At 44.5% G+C, this 21,570-nt stretch overlaps 1 protein-coding gene across 1 annotated transcript in view; it reads right to left on the minus strand.

Annotated features, from left to right (window-relative positions):
• The window catches only part of B4GALT1 (beta-1,4-galactosyltransferase 1), a 42,578-nt gene extending 23,391 nt beyond the window's left edge, over window positions 1–19,187 (minus strand). The window contains exons 1-2 of the mRNA XM_066614223.1: window positions 18,819–19,187; window positions 3,164–3,399 (exon numbers count right to left, since the gene is read on the minus strand). Coding sequence (XP_066470320.1) covers window positions 3,164–3,399; window positions 18,819–19,068 — 486 coding nt within the window. The 5' untranslated portion in view covers window positions 19,069–19,187. The remainder of the gene's footprint in view (window positions 1–3,163; window positions 3,400–18,818) is intronic.
• Window positions 19,188–21,570: the final 2,383 nt, after the last annotated feature.

The following is a 21,570-nucleotide window of genomic DNA, read 5'->3' on the forward strand; positions in this document are numbered from 1 at the left end:
CCATAGAAGAACCCTGTTACATATAGATCCCACAATATACTGCTGCAAGAACAAGGATTCAGAAGAACAATACAGGCTTAAAATCAACAGGCATACTGAAGAATTTTCTTTCCTGTAAGAATACAGAGTAAAGTAAAAAAAAAAAAAAAAGTAAAGAGTATTAGCAGGAATTAGCAGAACCTGCTCAGAAGTGACATTTTCAAAGTCCTCTCAAGAAATATCAGAATGGCAAGCAGCAACACTACAGATTGGAGGCAAAATTTATAATCCTGTTATCCCCAAACTATGGGCCAAGGCAAAATAACGGGAATGCAAGAGGGGCAGAAATCTGCCTTGAAAAGTTAAACTAATGTTTGGAGTAACTTGCACCACAGCAATGGGCTCTGCCCTGGATACTAGCTGTCTCAAGGGGGCAGCTGGCCAGAAGGAGGCAGAAGAGCAAGGTGAGAACCTGGAGGCAGTCCTTCTGGGAAGTGAGGGCTCTGCACCCAATGAGACTGTTGCCAGGGTAGCAGACTTTCCAGCAACTCTCAAGGCAAGGTATTGCAAGAGGCTGAATTCTTCAGAAGGTGCGTGGCTTGTTGTGCTTCATTTGAGGCAGACTGGAGCCAATATCAAGACGAAGGAATCACAGACTTGGTTCTGGATGGCTTGGCTTCTGGTTGAAGGCCAGCCTGTGAAGTTCCCATGGAGGAGAAGGATTCATGAATCCAAAACCCCCTCCCCTTGCAGTCTGAGTTGTCTGCAGGGAGCAGATCCAGAGTACCCTAGAACATGTAGGACCTCTAAAGTGCAACAGTCGCCAGCCGAATGCATTCACCATTCTACTCCCCTTGGAGCAGAAAAGCCCAGTGAAGCATTTGAGCCCTCTGTCTTTCTGTCAACATACAAACAGTAACATCATTCTGAGGAAGAGAGCAAGAACACTTTTGGGATGGAAAAGTGGATCTTAATACACACACTGAAAAGAGATAGATTTTTTTTTTTAAAGAGGAAGGCTAGATGTTCCTTCAGTCAGAATCCAAAACTGAAAAACAGAACTGAAATACTGAAAAACAGTATCAAATGTTTGGGAAATGCTGCTGTAAGCAGAGTAATTTCAAAACTTCTTTAGTAAAATCCCTTTCTAACCAAAGCTGGCTAATCACCTAAAAAAAGACTGTTTATGCACGGAATGTGGTACTTCTGTTTCCTCTAGGAAACAGTAAATCTGTACTAGTTTGACAGTTATGCAGGTGTACACAACGCACAAAATTGGCATACGAGAAGCACATCTCATGAAAGCTTAGAGCACAGATTCATTCTGCTTCTTGTTGTCCCTAATTATGCAAGGGGCATCACCCTCCACAAGGTTCAGGAAGACATTAACAGAGAAGTGTGTACAGGCAGACAAAGTCGGGAAGTTCACAGTGGCTCCACAAGAAAATGTTTCAAAATTGTGATATAAATGCACCAGAAAGATGGTCGTAAGCAAGTTGAAGCTTCATTCATTTCTTAAAAGTTGCAGCAGTGTGCTAGCTACTCAGTCAGTGCAAAGGAATCCTCCAAGGCATACAAAAATGAGAGTTGGGCAGCAAATGATTTAACCAGGAGCCCTGCAGATCAGGCAGCAGCTCCCTGCACAACCAGGATTGTGGGTCAGAGAAGGAAACTGCAGACAGTTCCAGCTGAAACATTTGCACAACACTTTGGCCACAATCTGTTTGGTCTGGAAAATTAGGTGATATTAGATGGGAACATAAAAGCCACCAGATGTACAATCTCTTCTTAGTCTGGGCAAATTGTTGCTGTAGGAGGCCCCATGTTCCCTCTGCACCACAAGACCTTCAGCCTGCCCACCTGACTCCTCAAGGTGCTTGGCTACCCTTCAGCCTATTAAGTCTTTCTCCCACACAGCCCTGAATAATGCCCTAAAAGGAAGGAATAAATATATTCCACTCATTGAGAAGCTATTACCACTGTGATGTTAAAAATAATGGCAAGAAGATGATCTAGTAGTCTGCTGAATCTGAATACATGCGCTGATTTAACAACCAAATTCAAGGAAACATATTCTGGGAACCAAAAGCACAATCAAGCAGAAATGTTGTAAACATAATATATGAAGGAGTCCTTCCTGTTCAACAATACTCTTTGCAGGCACCTGAACACTTTATAATCTTGCTTCAGCAGCTTGCATTTCCTGAACTTTTTACAGTCTCAAAATTCAATGGGTTGGATCTTGAGAATCTAGAACTGCACTTCTGCTCAAGCAAAGGGGTGTAATTGTTACAGATACCCCCCACTGGCAGCTCCCACATATCATGCTATTTGTAAAGGTCTCTCGAGTGCTGTGGGTTGCAAGACTGACCAAGGAAGGGCCAAGAAAGCCCCATTCCAGTTCTATATAAGTAGGGAAGGGATCGTTTATCAAGTTCCTGGATTAATAAAAGCACATCATTTCAATTTGGATGCTTAACTTGATCAGCGACATAGCCAACACATCAGATGTAGCATTTCTATAAAAAACGAGAACTGGAATGAAGAAGGAGCATTTCTTCCCATGTGCAAATGCTTTGGGTGTTCCTGTTACAAGTAGTTAAGATGATGACAACCACATCTAGAACTCCCAGCCAGGAACAGCTCAACTGGTAAGCTAAACACTGACTTTTAGAGAATTGGTAACAGCTTTAAAAAGGTATCTGCGTTGCTGAAAGGTGATGCCAGGATGGATTTATGGATCTCTGCTGTTTGACATTTTATGGATCTCTGCTTACTGTTTGACATGGTAATGGTTATATTGTAGTACCTGTAGTTAAGATTTTTATGAACCTTTGCTGGTTGTTTATTGTTTGACATTGAAAAGGTTATACTGTAGCAGTCACAACTTTAAAAGAATTGTTAGCCACTCTACGAACCCCGTGAGCAAGTAATACAGAGTATGCATTTTAGAGATGAATAAAAATAATAAGCTACTAAAGTCAATTGTTAGTGGTTTTGTTAGCATCTTACAAAGCAAAGCTTCTTTTAAACAGACAAAAACCTCTCTTTCCACTGTTACTCAGTACAATATGTGCTTATTTATTTACTCAGCAAAAAAATTAAAAACGCATCTGAAAGAAAGCAACAGTACAAGTGCTCCTCTATTACACATGCAACAAGCAGTTCAGAGTCTGGCACTTACCTGGTTAATTACATACACTCCATAATCAAGCTGTTGCCTTTGCAGAATTGGATGGAGATAATACAACCAGTATTTCAAGTGTTCATCTCGATTTCTGAAGGGGATGATAATGGCTACTTTCTGAAGTGCTCTGCAGTCCTGTGGGGTGTAGCGTCCTCCTCCCCTGACTTCTGGGTTTTCTGCCTCCACATCCTTCAAATTCACAGTATGTGAGAACTCCACACGCAGTGGGCCAACTGGGGTGGGGGTTGGTGGGAGAGAAACACCACAAGACAGGACATTAAAATACAATTATGTGAAACAAGTGCATGGATCAACACAGATGTGTTCCAACTATAATGCTGGTGCAGATCTGAGTTGACCTGTTGCAACTGCTGTGGCTTATCCCAGGGCAAGTGGACAAATGTCTAGCTGCCAAAAACTCCCCATGGGATGCAGCACAGCCCACATTGGTGCCCCTGCATCACTGCATGGGGATTTAGTTAAGACCGGGCTGCCAATCTAATAACCAGACATTTTAAAATACAAAGTGGGAATTTAGACAGTTATTCTTAACCCACAAGTGTACACATTTGGTCCCTGTTGCGTATATGCAAAGTTGGGTAGAAATACCTTAAACTAATTTGGAAATTGCCATTTTCTGGGTTTGGGGTTTTTTTTAATGTTTTTTTGTATAGTTTTTACAAGCTAACCACATGCAAAACAAAACCGCTTGAGGTTCGGCTCAGCCACTGAAACACACCTTATAATACTTCTCTATTAGAATTCTAAAGCAAAATGGACACCTATATAACAGCTGACAAACGTATGTACATAGTTTTCACACAATCTCTCTCTCTCTCTCTCTCACACACACACACGCGCACACACACAATCCAGTAGTCTTTTGAAAATTGCTTGAAAAGCATTAGAAACTCAGGGTTCTAATCTAGAACATATAGCAGGGGGCACCAGAAAGCCTACAAATGAGGTACGATGATCCTTCTTTGAAGATATTGAGACACATGAGAGTGGTAGATCCATGTGTTTAAATGTGACTTTGCCCCAAGCACATAGAAACACAGGGAAAGGAGTCCATTTTTTTTTAAGTGAACAAGGTATACAAATGACTCCAAAACACTCCCCCTGCCCACATCTTATTTCTGTGCCATTTATCTCTTCAGGCTCTTTTCTCAAACTACAATACTGGAAAAAAAGTACTTGGAGAAAGGAATTAAAGAAAGGAGTTGCAGGAAGGTAAGTTGCAGCAGACGGAGGGTTTAGATCTCTGCTCCTTCTCACACCTCCATTAAATGCTCAAAGTGATGTACAACCCTATATAAAACTGCAGAAATTACAAAACAATAAATTGCAATTATTAAAATAAAACCAATTAAATATTACTATTCAACACATACCCACCTTTAAAAAAAAACCCAAAAAGTTAATAGCAAATAGGAATATACAAATAGGAATATAAAATTAACAAATTGCTGCTTAAGTAAAAAGGTATTCACCAGGTAATTAAAAAAAATACACTGACAGGGCCAAAAAAAGTCTTCAGGAGGAGGGAGTTCCAAAGTGTGGGGGCCATGCCCCAAAAGGCCCTGTCAGGAGCCCTTTCCAATTGAAGGAGAAAGCACACAACAGGGGCCTCAATGCTGAGCAAAGTGAGTGGGCAGATTCACATGGGGAGAGACAGTAATAGCCTGGTCCGAGGTAATTAAGGGCTTTAAAGGTTATAACCAATACACTGAATTGAGCCCAAAAGTACACCAGTGATTAATGCAATGTTATATTCCCATGCATGGGTTCCAACAAGAACCCATGCAGCAACATACTGGACCAGCTGAAGCTTCCAGGTACTCTTTAAGGGTAGCCCCATGAAAATGTGTTTTGCAACTGTCCAACTTATCTATGAATGAAAGGCATGTGACACTGGTCAGATTTGCCTTCGCCAGAAAGGTGCACTTTTGGTGTGGCACAGGAAGCTTTGCAAAAGTCCTGCTGGCACAGTTGCCACTTGACCATTCACGAATAAGGAATCCCCCCCAATTGCAAACCTGATCTCTCAAAGGGTATACTGCCCTATCCAGAACAGGTTGAACCACCAAATCCAAGGTGCAATAGTAATAAAACTTGTGTTGGGATCATGTTCAAACCAGTTTTTCTATGAAGTTTTGCTTTGCTCTGAGTAAGCTGCAAAGTCACCTCCATTACAATTTTATATGTCTTGCTGATATGTGGAGCATGCTCAATTTACTCCAGAAAACAATACAGTACCTACCTGATCCTGAAGATATAAACAAACTACTGAAATATTTAACAAACCACATGGAACATCTAGTGATTTCAACTGGACTATTTACTTTCATGTAATAATGACTGAGACCAGCACTCCTCAAACATGCATGGACGCTTCTGGTGCTGGTTATGGCAACTGGAGTTTTGAAAGTCCAGTTTTCATAGCTGGCAGTGAGGAAGCCTCATTTGCTCACATGCTGTAGTACTGGGGACCACCTGTTCAAAATTGAGCAGATATAGTTTGGCCTCCCATTGATTTTAATGGGACACTGGCCTTCCTGGAGGGGGGGCAAAACGCTCCACTTTGCTTTCACAGCTGCAAATGGCTCTGAAGGGGAGGGGCTGCTTTACACAGGTGTTCAGGCACCTAAAAAACTTAGCGTTTTGCCCTCCCCTCCAGGAACACCAGTGCAATGGGACTTTAAAACTTCCTCCTCAGAATCACCTGCCAGTGAACAATTTTAGGGTTATTCCTCAGCTCTGTCCACTTACACAGAATACAGATATGTGTCAATAGCAGAGAAAAATGTGGTTGTGCAACTCTGTGCTTAGATTTTTCTTCCATAATGTCCAACATGGCTATGAGAATGTCTGTTATCTCCTTGTAAGCCTACTCCACAAAGAGCACTGAGCAGTGATCTCAGCACAGGGGAAGTTGCTGGGCGAGCCATTGGTAGAGCAGAATCAGCAGGAGGAGGAAAGGTTCAACATCCTCCCTTCTACTGAACCACTCTGCACATGTCCCCTCACCCCTCTGCCCTCATTTTCCCCATGATTTCAACAAATGCAGAGCTGAGGCTCTTGAAGGAACAAGAGGGTTCAGCTGATAAAATATTTTGCAATAAATTACATTTGAAGTGGAAAGGACAGAGAATAATATTTCACATTTACATTACCAGAAGAATGTTGTTGTTATTCATTCAGTTAACTATTCAGGGTAAATCTGTGAAGATGCTAATTTTAAAAAATGTATTTGCCTTTTCCCCTATTGCCTCCATTAGGTTTGCTTAAATGTCTCCTTTGTGCCACCCCTAGCTTCAAATATATTTCTTTACAGTGACCTTTCAACTAGAACTAGATGTTCTTGATGGTCTGTTGTTGTTGGCAACCTTCAGTCTCGAAAGACTATGGTATTGTGCTCTGAAAGGTGGTTCTGGAACAGCATCTAGTGTGGCTGAAAAGGCCAATTTGGGAGTGACAATCCCTTCCACACTGGGAGCAAGTGCAGTCTGTCCCTGGTCTGTCTCCCTGGCTATGGGCCTTCCTTCTTTGCCTCTTTGCCTCAGACTGTTGGCCAAGTGTCTCTTCAAACTGGGAAAGGCCATGCTGCACAGCCTGCCTCCAAGCGGGCCGCTCAGAGGCCAGGGTTTCCCACTTGTTGAGGTCCATCCCTAAGGCCTTCAGATCCCTCTTGCAGATGTCCTTGTATCGCAGCTGTGGTCTACCTGTAGGGCACTTTCCTTGCACGAGTTCTCCATAGAAGAGATCCTTTGGGCTCCGGCATCATCCATTCTAACGACATGACCGAGCCAACGCAGGCGTCTCTGTTTCAGCAGTGCATACATGCTAGGGATTCCAGCACGTTCCAGGACGGTGTTGTTTGGAACTTTGTCCTGCCAGGTGATGCCGAGAATGCGTCGGAGGCAGTGCATGTGGAAAGCGTTCAGTTTCCTCTCCTGTTGTGAGCGAAGAGTCCATGACTCACTGCAGTACAGAAGTGTACTCAGGACGCAAGCTCTGTAGACCTGGATCTTGGTATGTTCCGTCAGCTTCTTGTTGGACCAGACTCTCTTTGTGTTCTTGATGTGCAGCATGACAAATGATTCTTTAGCAAGGGTGACATTATAATATGGGCTCCCAGATGGCACTGATTCGGACAACAGTCTACCATGCCTAAAGCCAGCAACAGAAGGGAGTGGGGGATTTGCATGAGGAAAGGCTGGAGGAGGGAATCCAACCTTCTAAATTAATGGATTGGGAATGTTACAGATGCACCAGGCGTTAAAGGAGTTCTCAGTGGCTGTCCAACAACTGCCTCATGAAGGTTAGCTGGCTTTTTTCTTTAAATAATATTTTTAGAAAAGTGACTAATCATATAAACATACAGTGAAAGCATAAAATCACAACTGGACAACATTGAGACAAGAGGCTTCAGCCATGAAGTGGAGAGACACAGCCACCAATATAACAAATTCAGAGCCTGGGCGGCTTATGGGAGGACTTGAAAGAGGCTCTTTTGAGAGCTGCATCCTTCAGTTGGTTGTAACAGGCAAAAAAAGATGTAGTGTGGGAAGTCTGGACTTCCATTTGAATTCTACTGGGGCATACTGTTGCCTTGTGGGCGATGCATGTTAGAGGGTTTGTGAGAGATAGCGAGAGAGATGCTATAATGTGCCCAAGACTCTCGGGTATAGGCTGAGCTAACAATTCTAATTAAATAACTGTGGAGGGTTTCATTGCCAGCTGCTCATCTCCAGCAATGAACATGAGTCACATGTATAAAGGAAGGATATTCACACAAGAATTCTTTATTGCTGGCATTTTGCAAATGCCAAGTTCTTGACATTGCAAATTAAAGCCTTTTAATGTACTTCCTGCTTGCCTCACCATCTACTCCCATGATTCATAATGCAATCAATGAGTGTTCTGTACTGCATCAGGTAATATTTCTTCGCAGAAAATCCTTGTTGATTTATAGAGGCTGCTCAGACTCTGATCTCAGTCTCATTCAAAGTTGCCAATCAGTCAGTAATTACCTGTTCAACTGCACCCCTTCCCAAGAAAGGCAGAGTCACATATGCCTTAGTGACAGCTGGGTTGAACTATTTAAATTCACTTTGAATGGGGCACTCCTTGAAGACAGCCCAGAAGCTTCACCTGGTGCAAAATCCTGCTACATGGGTCCTGGGTGGGGCCTGAGCATGGGTTCAACTGCTCCCAGGCTCAAATTAATTCAAGGGGCTGAATTTTATTATTGTACCTGTGAGTTAAATGGACCTCCTCAGAGGCAGAAAAACAGAATATAGAGCTCCAGATAGATTGACAGATAAAAATATCCCATCTCCCATACTGCTCACGCCCCCTCTTTAGAAGGGATTCCAATGCTGCTTCCCCTATACTGTGGTTGCTTCATATTTCTTAGGGCTGCATCATAGAGCACAAAGATGGTGGATTTAAAATGGGCTATCCTCAGTTACAGTATTTCTTGCCAAGAGGATCAGAATCACACACATCTCTTCTCTTGCCTGCTGTTTCCCTCACATGCTTGGAATGACTGTTGAATTTTCCAGCAATAGTTTAGCTGCAGTCTGATATGAGAATCCTACACAGCACAGTAAGTTGCTATGGTAATTCCAGCAAAAGTGTTATAGTGCTTCATAGTTTTATGATGCTCTGTGCAAATAGACAAGCCATAAACTGACCGTGATGCATAAGGGAGTAGGGAAGGGGGGGGAAACGAGAGCCTAATGGGTTTTATTTAAAAGCTGGCCCACAATTTAGTACACACAGTGATTCTAGGTGTTACAGCCCAACTTAAATCAGCAAAATGTTTTAATGGAACTTCTTCCATTTCCAGAACAATTCAGAGTCATGAAGTGAGACTGCCTATAAAGTACATCACACATCAAGGGACAGAAAAGCTGTGGCAAAAGTGGGATGGAGTCCTCATTAAAATGAATTTGAGTTCTGGCCCTTATTTTCAGGATCAGAATTCAATCTAAAACTCGTCGAGCATTAAGCACTACGATTACAGTTCTGAACACACTTAAATGGGAGAAAGCCCCAGTGAATTGAACAGGACTTATTCCTGAGCAGAAACGCATTGGATTGCACCGTTAGTCTCTTTCTCCCAATATACTCGGAACAAGCAAGCAAACAGTTATCTATTAAGCACAGCCAGAACTGTTGGCTTTGTGTTCAGAGCAACCAAGTGATACAACTGCCGAGCCACTGCACATGCAAACAGGCCCCTACCTAACTTTTTCTAGAATGTCTGTGCTGGATCAAACCGCAGGTGGAACTCAAACTTTTACTGGTTTTGAAATAATTAGAGACAATCCCAATACCTCCACAGCACCATTTCAAAAATGAGTGGTGTTGGGGGTTCGACTTGCATGTTAACTGTTGGCCAATGCAACTAGTCATTTCTATAGAGGTTGTCCCCAAGACTCCACAGGAGAGAACCCTATTGGCTGCCACAGGGTTTGCAGCACCCTAGATTTTTTAATTGGATTTTTAGGTTGATGTGAGTCCAACAGCAGCCATGAGGCAGATTGGCAGGGCCACTAGGATGGCACTGTGTTCAGATGGGTCTGCTCTATTACATCACCACCAATAATAATAATGCTTATTATCTAATAAAGCAAGTCCCAATGTATTCAATGGGACTCCCCCCCCCCAAGTAAGCCCAAGGCTGCAATCCTCTACACACTTACTTAGAAGTAGCCACACTAGATACCGTGGGGGTGACTTTTGAGTAGACATACATAAGATTGCATTGTCATACTTTTTTTTTTTAAAAGACAGACCAACTTGACTCTTCATTGAAGCTCCGTCACTACACCCTTTGCAAAGCAGAGCCCCCACTTTCCTTCACTGCATCTGTCTAGTTATCTAGTTTTCAAAGCTGGATTTGGACTAGAGCCACCATAGCAACTATGTGGAAAGTTGTTCAGAGTATGCTGCAATTAAATGCACCATAGGATCAAATAATTTTGAATGACACCCCTCACTGCCCAAGGAATGGGACATCCCTTCTTAGCAGGGAAAGTTCGTTCACACTTGCCTTCCTGGTATCCAGATGGAGCACCCTGGCACAGTTGCTTGCAGAAAACAAGGAAGACACTTGGGGCCAGCATAGCTGCTCTTACGCAATAAAATTAATAATCTACTAATCAGAGTCAGCTTAGAATGCACCAAGACCCAAAAAAGTTGAGAACTAAAAGAACAGGAAAAGCAAAAAAAAGCATGTTTTGTTGAATGTCAGAGGTCTCCTGGTCTCTGGAACAGGACAATGGTCAACAGTCTCAATGATTTTTCATAGAAATAGTACCATTGCTCTAGCACAGGGGTGGACAAACCCCAGCCCACGGGCCATTTGCCGCCCTCAGGGACCAGCAATCCGGCCCACAGGGAGCCACAGTCTCCAATGAACCTATGGCCATCAGAGACTGTTGGAGGCCATGCTGGCCTATGACTGCCGGTTGCGACAGCCAGGCACAAGCTATGGGCCGAGTTAGAGCAAAGCCTTTTATGATCTCCATGCGTTTTCTGCTTTTCCCTGGACATTATTTAACCCCCCCTCCCCTGCCCATTGCCAACAACTGAACAGCTTATGTCTCCATGTGTTTCTGGCTTGGTCCATATGTTTTCACTGTGCATGACAGTCCATAGTTCTCATGAGGTTCTACATGCCTGTATTATAAATAAGCTCAGTAAAATTCATTCATTCATATTAGTTCTGCATCTAATATATTGATTTATGTAAATTTATTCAATTTGAGGTGTAAATGAATTCTTTTTTCCCCAGCCTGACACTGGGACACAGTGTCAGAGAGATGATGTGGCCCTCCTGACAAAATGTTTGCCCACCCCTGCTCAAGGAAGGAAGAAAGTGCTGCTGGGCATCAAATACTTCCTGCATACCAAGTTCACTAACAGCTTCTTGGGCAATCAACAGAAAACGGAAGGCGATTTTAGACAGGGCCAGCCCTACCACGAGGCAAGGCGACTAGACCGCTTCAGGGAACAGATTGTGAGCCTGTCGATGGGGAAACACAGCAGCCTTCCACCATCGCCTGGGATATACTGCAGAAGAAGGAAGGCAAAATGGCACCACACTGCTTTTCCTCCTCCTTTCCTCATAGAAAAGGAAACAGGACCAGATGAGAAAGAAACAGGGAGTGATTTTTAATAGAGAAGAGGGGAAGTTGCACTGTTTTGTGCTCTGCTTCAAGGAAGCAAAATGTCATGGGCCAACTTTTCAGCACAAGGGCCGCATCATATATCTGGCATGATGTCAAGGGCCAGAAAAATAAATATAAGTTTAGAATGTAAATAAATATATTACAGACAAATAACTTTGAGGAGAAAAAACGGACGGAGCAAGTAATCCCAACTTGTTTCTAAAATCAAGAAAAAAGGCAAACAAACCCAGGCACACATAGCTCTCCACTCACCTCCTTCCTCCAGTGACCAGAACTACAGAGGCAAAATAAATGAGGGGTAAAAATGGACAGTGTAATCTCATCTGATCTTGGAAGCTAAGCAGGGTCAGGCCTGGTTAGTACTTGGATGGGAGACCGCCTGGGAATACTGGGTGCTGTAGGCTTATACCATAGTCTTTCGAGACTGAAGGTTGCCAACCAACCAGGGAATCCAAATTCCTTCCAAACGGGGGGGAGGGGCAAACAAACTCAGGCACACACGGCTCTCCACTCACCTCCCTCCTCCAGTCTGACTGCAATACCTCGCAGGTTACAGAGTAGTAGTTCCAGGATAGATGCCAATTCCACATGAAGCCCAGCCCTTCCTCCTTTCCAGCAGCCTGCTGGTCACTTCATGCACCGCCTTCTCTAAACCCCTGGAGGCAGTGCTTCCCCACATGGTTCCTGCAGAGCTCCACAGGTCACCACAGGTCTTCCAAAAGCTCTGCAAACTCACCTTTACAAGGATAGGCTTCTCTGCAGGCTGGAGGTTCCCAGAGGGCTAGAGAATCCCTGCAGGCCAGATGGGGAATGCCCGTGGGCTGGATTTGGCCTGCCATAGTTTGGAGATCCATGGTGTGGAGAAAGGGACAGAAATATTTGTCTCCTTCTCCCATAGAAAATTCAGAGCCACCTGATGAAGTTGATCAGCAGTAGAATCAGGGCAAAAAGGAATTCCTTTGCAGAACATAGAATACATTTATGAAATTCACCGCTACATGATGTGTAGCGTGGTCATGAGCTTAGGTGGCTTTAAAAGAGAGACCAGTTCATGGAAGACATGCCCATCAATGGCTTTGAACCACAGGAAGTGGCCTGAACTTTCAGTCTCATAGGGAACACATCCTGAATGCCAGTTGCTGGGGGGGGGGGGGGACAGAATACTGTATAATGGCAAGGGAAAGATGTTGGCTTTCAAACCATAGCTCAAGGCTTTCCAGGAAGCACCTGGTTGGCCACTGAGGGAGGCAGAATGCTGATTAGATCAGTTCTGGACTGACCCAGCAAGGCTCTTCTTCTGTCCCTAAACTATGAAATAATGCTGGGACAAGTGGGAGTTGCCTGCATGCAACGACTTCAGAAAACTTTTGTAAAATGGAAGAGAATTGATTCTTTTTCTCTTTCAGGATACAGACATATCACAAGTGAGTGTCATAAGTAAATACAGGCTGGTGAGCAGAAGTTGACTTTGAATGCAAAGAACTATCCCACAGCCTCAAGCATAAAACTAAATTTGAAATTAAGAAGCAAAGGAAACTCACTGAAACAAACACAATAAGCAGAAGCCACAAAAACATCTCATCTATGCCAACCAGCCTTCCTGTGTAGTTCTCAGTTTACTGGCTTACCACAAAGTTCTTGTTCATGTGAAAAGCCATAATAATAATGTGCAGCATTTATACAGTTTTCTAAATGTGCAAAACACTTCACATGAATAATCCCGATGGCCTTACAACCACCATGTAAACAAAAGTAAGCGAGTGCTATCATCCTCATATTGCACTAGGCCACACCTAGTGAATCCATGGCAGAGGAGAGATCTGAACCAGGGACATCTTAATTTACAGCTCACTTAGCCACTACTCTACAGCAGCTCAAAACCAAAGATTCAAGCTGTACATTCAAGCTGAGAGGAGCAGCTATCAAGCAGGCAATGCAACCTGAAAGCCATCAGAGCACCTCCAAAGTATCTGAGGAAATCCTTCACTACAAAATAGCCCCCACCCTATTAGCTACACAATACACTGTCAAGCCAAATGCAGCCCACCAAGCACATATGAAGCCCAGCAGGGGCTTGCTAATTTTTTTGTTCTGCAAGTCTTGTACTGCAAAAACACATGTTGGGCGAGTGTGTCAAGCATTGGCAGGTCACAGGATATGGCTGCTGAGCTGCATTCTGCTTGGTCAGTCACAAGTTGCCTGGGTCCAACCCAGTCTCTGTCTCATTTCCGTATTGTTTGTACTTATTGGTCAGTGGAAATATTTAGTCTCCTTAACAAACACGAGGTCAAAACAAGTTCCGGGTCTATATTTCTATTATGATAGTATCCGTATCAGCCAGCAGAAACTCAACAAACTGCAAGCAATCCAAGGTCACCTAAAAGACACCCGAAAGGTACACTGCCTCAAAAAAGCATGCCATCCGAACAGCTGAATTAAGTTCCTTTAAAACAAACAGGTTTGATACAACAAAACATGGTGAGTCCCCACTCATCACCCCTGCAGTGAGACAAGGAACTTCACAACCACTGTGGATGAGTGTTTACTAGAAGAGTAAAAGCAGGTATTTCTTCATAACTTGAAAAGATTTGGTGCTTAACACATCTTCAAGCATAGCACTGAAACTTGGAGTTGCATGGTCTCTGAAATCAAAATTGCAGGCTTTATTGAATAGCTGTGGACAAATCTTTACTAAGATGTGCTGAAAGAACTTTAGCTTAAGCCAGTGGTTCTCACACATTTAGCACCGGGGCCCACTTTTTAGAATGAGAATCTGTCAGGACCCACCAGAAGTTATGTCATGACCGGAAGTGACATCATCAAGCAGGAAAATTTTTAACAATCCTAGGCTGTAATCCTACCCACACATACCCAGGAGTAAGTCCCATTGAATCTCATTGTTAAAAGAATATACACAGTAGCCTGTTAAAAGTACAGGTCTGTAACATTTCCCCAAATGCAGTTGCATAGCATGGTAGCATCAAGTCTAACATATTAAAAAATAAAATACTGAAGTGAATGGGGACCCACCTGAAATTGGCTTGTGGCCCACCTAGTGGGTCCCGACCCACAGTTTGAGAAACACTGGCTTAAGCCATTTCTGCCCAACTTTGCATTTATGCAGCAGGGATCAAATTAGTACACCTGTGGGCTGGGCAGAAGTTGGTTAAATTGCCTTAAAAAAATCTATTCCTGGAGGATGGAACTTAACAGTTATTAGCACCAGCACTGACAGCAAAACTGAACTTCCATATACAGAGGTAGTATACTTGGAACATCAGTTGCTAGTGACAAACTATAAGGGACAGCAATAATATCCATGCTCTGCTTCAGCTCTTCATCTGGCTAGAAAAAGAATGCTGGTGTTGATTCAACACAGGAGTGTCAAACTCATTTTGTACAGTGGGACGGACAGCATTCATGGGGCCCGCTGAGGCTTGGAAGTGACATCATTAGGTAGAAAGTGACATCATTAAGCAGATAAGGACCAAAAATAAACCACTTTGTTCTCACACTTTGCACTCTTTGGCCCGCTGGCCTTATATTTGACACCCTGGTCTAATAATTCATAAAGGGTTTTTATGGCTGTAATGTCAGATGATCAGAAGTAGAAACTGGAAGATCAAAGTAAGAGGAAGTGATAGAAAAGAAACTGAACATGTCTGAGGCATACAGTTAAAAGAAAATGTACAATAGAATGGAATCTACAAAAGGAGACAGGGAGAAAGTAAAGACTTTCTCACAATCCATTCATCACCCTCCCCATCTCAAAAAAGAGGCAAAAGTAAAGGTGCTAGTTTTCACATGGAATAGACATAGCAAACTTGGTTATGGTTACACCTTTTTTCCTAGGCCAAGTGCCCACACACACCTTCAGCCTTAGCCAAATTGCATGTCTGCAAGTAAAATGCAAGAAAAATAGGTCAACTGAGTAAGGATTCCCTGGATCCCACTGCATGAAGTTAAAACACTACACTTTGCATACCTATCTGTTTGCATCTATTTCCCAATATTCACGCTATAGCATGACTAAGAAACAGGCTATGCAGATGAAGGGATGGGGCATAATGGACAATAAATGGAGCAATCCACCATGCACAGCTCCTGCACACTCACAATTAATCGCAAGATTTCACAGTGGCAGCTTTTCATGGATGCTTTCAGAAACATATCATTAATAACAAAAATAATTTAAAAAACGGAATAAAGCGAAAGTGGCACACCTAAAAAGCTGAAAATGTCACAATTAGAAGAACAAGTTATATAGATAGCCAGCTGCTCACGTTCCACTACACCATAGTATGACCCGGAAAAGGAATCTAGGACAAAGCTAATCAGTAGCAAGTGGCTAGGTTTCCACTGGCTGCAATCAGAAGGCACAAGGAGCAGTTCTATCCCAGCATCTAATCACATCCTTTAGTTTCTTCTATATATGTGAGTGGCTGTTGTCACTTCTATGAAGAAAACTGCTAGACTTGGAAACTTTTACAAAGGGAAAAAAACTGCCTTTTATCCCCCTCAACATAGCCCAGCACCCATTGACAAGCATTCTGCCAAGGTAAGCATAATAGCTACCTCCACAAACACCCTGTTTGTCATGACCATGGGCATTTTATTGGTTACCTATACAAAAACCAGCTGCCAGTATTCCATTACACTGAGATACTTTAGATGCGACATTAACCATAATGCGGTACTAGGTAAATTACCCGAGCTTATGAACTATGGTAGTTTTATCGAAATGAATCTATTTGATAATAAGCCATCACAGTAACAATTGAAATATACATTTATGAATGAAACTGTCACATCAAAAACAAGAAAGGGGGGAAAGAAGGGACAGTAGAAAAATAAAAGAAATTAGACATAGATATTCTATTACCCTTACAGTTTTCTAGATTCCCGTTTATAAAATCATAACCACTAGAATGGCAGTGAGTCACTTTTGTATTGCAAACTGTGGAAACGGGTATTTTTGCATCTTTTGATGTTGAATCTAGTTCAGCCACATTTTAATGGAAAACTGAACTTTACTAAAGTGAATAAAAAAAATTTAATACACTGTAACAAATGACATTAGCCTTGTGTTTCTCAAACACAGCACAACTGTGGAAGAGCGCAGTGCAGAGTTCTCCTCTGTCCTGATCATAGCTTGATATAGCTGCTGAATTATCTTCGTCAGCAAATGCGGATTCCATAGAAACAAGGATAAAATAAACAGCTTGATTTAAGAAAAAAATTACCGAGCAAAATGGGACTTCTGTAAGCTCAATTACAGAGCTGCAAGAGCAGCTCTATATTTGAGGCATTCATGTAAAACCACACAAATTCTGTTGATTATAAAAATCAAGAGAATTTGTTGATACGAGTACAATACCTTGTCTAGGGCACCTTTTGGTGACAGCTGCAAGTTATCCAAAATTTCAAAGAAATCAAATGAAAACTGAATTATAGTCATGGATAAACTGGTGGTAGCAGTGGTGTTTTATTCTGGATGGTGCCCATTTTTTGACGATTTGGGAACTTTAAAAAGTCAAGGATATAGGAAATCCAATGTGCAAAATTATTTAACAAAGCTTGGAAAAGATTATTGCATCATGTCTTTCTATATTCAGTTTGGGGTTATTTTTATCAGTTTATATGAAGTTGCCTTGCGCTGAGTCAAACCATCTTGTCCAGCACCGACATCAAAGTCTAGAAGAGGGGCCTTTCCCAGCCCTGCTACTCTGTGATTCAGCTGGAGATGCCAAGGATTATTCAGCAACCACAGTGCAGTGGGAGGGGGTATGCAGTTACGTGGCAATGCCCCATATGTTGGACCACTGCAGGGGACAGTTGCCAAGAACATCAGCTCAGACTATAGAGTTCATTTCCAAACAAATTTATAATCCCCCATGGCAATTGTTGACATTGCTCCAGGAAGGGAAGACCAAGAAACCTGTCCTTCTGCCAAACACCAAAAGAAAACCAGCAACTCACCTCCTCCAACCAACAGAAAATGTAACTCTGTGCTTGAGAGCCAATTTCTCCCAGAAGCCTCTTCAGCAACATGACACAGAACCACTGAGAGAAATTTTACCAGGTGGTACAAAGTTTGCTTTGGGCCCCTTCTCCCTTCAAATATGAATTTGGCTCCTGGGTCCCCTTTTTGATCCAAGGCCAGGTACGGTATACCCCCTACACCCCCCTCTCAGAGGCCCTGATGTGGTACATGTGATTCATTCACATACATTCCCCTTTACAGGCTGAATTATTATATGCTGAACTATAGGATTTGCAGAGTGCTTCAGTCAGACAGATCTATAGCTATAAAAAAAAAAACAACCAACCCCAACTCCGGAAGGAGAAACTTTTTTAAGTGAGGAAGTGGGTGGCTTTAACAAAAATGGAAGCAGTTACAAGCAGCACCATTCTATACATGTTTCCTCAGAAATAAAGCCCACTGAAGTCAATGAGCCTTACTGGCAAGCAAGAGTGCACAGAATGACTCAGACCTGGGCATGCTGACTCCAAGGAAGTCCTGCTTTGTTCACTAAGACTTACTCTCAAGTCAGCAGGCAATGGGATAGCAGCCTCGCTTACAAAACAGAGCGTGTCCACTTTTCCTTTCTCTACCACAAAGGTTCACAAAAACAACTGGATCTATTTCTGAGGTGCCTCTGAACACAGCTGAAACCAGTTGGAAGAGGAAACCAAAGGCACTCCTACTGGGTTCACTATTGTTCACTACTGTTAGAAAAAAAAGTCCCACTACCTTTAGTACAAAGGAGTGGGAAAGCAGGGGAGAGAAAGGATGTGACTGATTGAGGGCCCAACCCTCTCCAACTTTCCAGTGCCAGTACAGTCATGCCAAGGGGCCATGTGTGGCATCATGTGGTGGTGGGGCAGTCACAGAGGCCTCCTCAAGGTATGGGAACATTTGTTCCCTTACCTTGGGCCTGTGCCAGTGCTGGAAAGTTGGATCGGACTGGGCCCTGAGGTTGCAATCCAGTCTTACCTGGAAGTAAGTCCCACTGACTTTTCTGGGACCTACTTCTGAGTAGACAGGCATATGATTGGACTCTAAGGAGTGTGGGGGATTCTGCTGGTAGGGTAGGTGGCCGTCGAGGGAAGGCAGGGCAGGGCCCCCACGGGGACAGGAAGAGGAAAGGGTGGAGGGAGAAAGAAAGTGGAACCGGGGATGATGCAGCCAGTAAGGGCGATGGGGAAATGGGGCTGGAGAAAGTGAGAGGCGAGAGACTGGGGTGCAGCTATGGGAGAGCAGCGAGGGTGAAGGCGGCACATGCGGGGTGGTGGGAAGAGGCAGGAACGAGGGTGTGCACACTGGACGGGCGAGGGAGGCTGCGATCCTCAGCACACTCTCCCGGGAGTAAGTCCCCTTGCCGCCCATGGGGCTTACTTCCGAGGAGACCCGCCCAGGCTCGTGCCGCGGGGCTCTTGCTTACCCAGCAGCGGGGAGGGGTCGGGGCAATCCGCGTCCGGCTTGGAGAGGTTGCCGCTCTTCAGCCCCAGCGGCTCCCGGTGGGGAGGCGCGGGGCCCCTCGGAGGTGCCGCCGCCGCCGGCTCGGGGTTCCACTGCAAGTTGAACCTGTTGCCGGCGAAGTAGTAGAGGAAGACCACGGAGAGGTGGAGGAAGCAGAAGAGCACGAGGAGGCGGCAAGCCTTCTGCAGCGACGCGCCAGGCAGCTCCTTCATCCTGCGCGCGGGACCCACTACGCCGAGCCGGGCACCGGAGGGCGCAGCATCGCTGGGCGAGCACTGCGCGGGACCCCGAGCACCGCGCACCGGCGCTCACTCCCTGCCTGCCTGCCGCCGAGCCCAGCGGGGGTGGGGTGGGAGGGGAGGGGAATTGTGATGTCAGGAGGGGACTCCTCCTTTCCCCGCTGCATCTGCCTCCCGCCCGGCTCCTCCTCCCGCAGACAGCACGGCGGAGGCTGCAGTCCTAGTCACGCTTTCCTGAGAGCGAGCCCCATTGACCTTAACGGGACTTACTTCCGACTAGACCTGCCTAGGATTGGGCTCTGACCCGGCTGCATCCGCACAACCCTTTCTCCTGCTCCTGGAGCAGCAGTGGTTCCCAAACTCTGGAGCACCGGGACCCACTTTTTTAAAACCACACTCTATCCGGACCCACCTAGGCTGGCCAGGCCTAAAAGGAGCTCTAGAAATATTTATTTGTAAGCAGTAATAGCCAGAAAAAGACCCTCAAACATTCATCTCCCTCTGGCTTGCAAACTCCAGGAGCTGACAGCACAAGCCTAGGTTTGTCTACTCAGAAGTAAGCTCCATTGTCTTCAGTGGAGCTTACTCTCAGGAAAATGTGCATAGGATTGCAGCCTGAGCTCTTTGCAGGAGCATTAGGAGCTATAGTAGCTGATTTTTGAACAGCCTCAGTGCTTGAGGCAATTAGTTATCTGATCTTTCCATCACCTTTTGGAGACCCACCAAAAATCAGGTCATGACCCATGAATAAGTCCTGACCCACGGTTTGGGAAGCACTGTCCTAGAGAGAAGCGCACCATGTTACTCAGCATCTATGCTTCTGGGGAATTGGGTAATGTTTCTGTGTGTGTCTCTTTGTCTGCAGTATGTGAATGACAGGCCGCTCTACAGCTTCATTCTGCCTGGTTCTAGGGAAGCTATGAGTCCTGAGCCCCTGCTTGGGATCAGTGATGGGCTGAACGATTGCAAGCAAATGGTGATTAAAGCCACTTTAACTAAATTTAATTGAAGCCCCTTATGAAGTGGCCTGTCCCCTGAGGTCAGCAGGAGGGCCCTCCTGCATATTTCAGAACCACTAGAATCAGGGGTGTCAAACTCATTTCATATAGTGGCCTAAGAGTATTCATGATGCCTGCTGAAGGCTGGAAGTGATGTCATTAAACACAAAGTGATGTCACTGAGCAGATCATGGCCAGAAAGAAGCACTTTGTTAGCACTTAGGACCTTGTTAGCTGCAAATGACAGAAAATACGCAAATCTTGATCATATTTTCAAGATAATTATCATGTGGGCTGCCCTTTCAGCAGTGACACCTAAGCTCAAATCAGCAGCTAAGAGCAGCTGGTGGTGGTGCTGGGAGAGCCCGAGGACAGGATAAAGAGCTTCTATGGGTCACATCTGGCCTGCAGGCCTTATGCTTGACTGCAGAAGCAAATGCCCAAGGCAGCTAGATGCTTGTTTGATGGCATCATAAGAACATAAGAACATAAGAACAGCCCCACTGGATCAGGCCATAGGTCCATCTAGTCCAGCTTCCTGTATCTCACAGCGGCCCACCAAATGCCCCAGGGAGCACACCAGATAACAAGAGACCTCATCCTGGTGCCCTCCCCTACATCTGGCATTCTGACATAACCCATTCCTAAAATCAGGAGGTTGCGCATACACATCATGGCTTGTACCCCATAATGGATTTTTCCTCCAGAAACTCGTCCAATCCCCTTTTAAAGGCGTCTAGGCTAGATGCCAGCACCACATCCTGTGGCAAGGAGTTCCACAGACCGACCACGTGCTGAGTAAAGAAATATTTTCTTTTGTCTGTCCTAACTCTCCCAACACTCAATTTTAGTGGATGTCCCCTGGTTCTGGTATTATGTGAGAGTGTAAAGAGCATCTCCCTATCCACTCTGTCCATCCCCTGCATAATTCTGTATGTCTCAATCATGTCCCCCCTCAAGCGTCTCATTTCTAGGCTGAAGAGGCCCAAACGCCGTAGCCTTTCCTCATAAGGAAGGTGCCCCAGCCCCGTAATCATCTTAGTCGCTCTCTTTTGCACCTTTTCCATTTCCACTATGTCTTTTTTGAGATGCGGCGACCAGAACTGGACACAATACTCCAGGTGTGGCCTTACCATCGATTTGTACAACGGCATTATAATACTAGCCGTTTTGTTCTCAATACCCTTCCTAATGATCCCAAGCATAGAATTGGCCTTCTTCACTGCCGCCGCACATTGGGTCGACACTTTCATCGACCTGTCCACCACCACCCCAAGATCTCTCTCCTGATCTGTCACAGACAGCTCAGAATCCATCAGCCTATATCTAAAGTTTTGATTTTTTGCCCCAATGTGCATGACTTTACACTTACTGACATTGAAGCGCATCTGCCATTTTGCTGCCCATTCTGCCAGTCTGGAGAGATCCTTCTGGAGCTCCTCACAATCACTTCTGGTCTTTACCACTCAGAAAAGTT

The sequence above is a fragment of the Tiliqua scincoides genome, chromosome 2, assembly GCF_035046505.1.
Source record: "Tiliqua scincoides isolate rTilSci1 chromosome 2, rTilSci1.hap2, whole genome shotgun sequence".
NCBI classification, from domain to species: Eukaryota; Metazoa; Chordata; class Lepidosauria; order Squamata; family Scincidae; genus Tiliqua; species Tiliqua scincoides.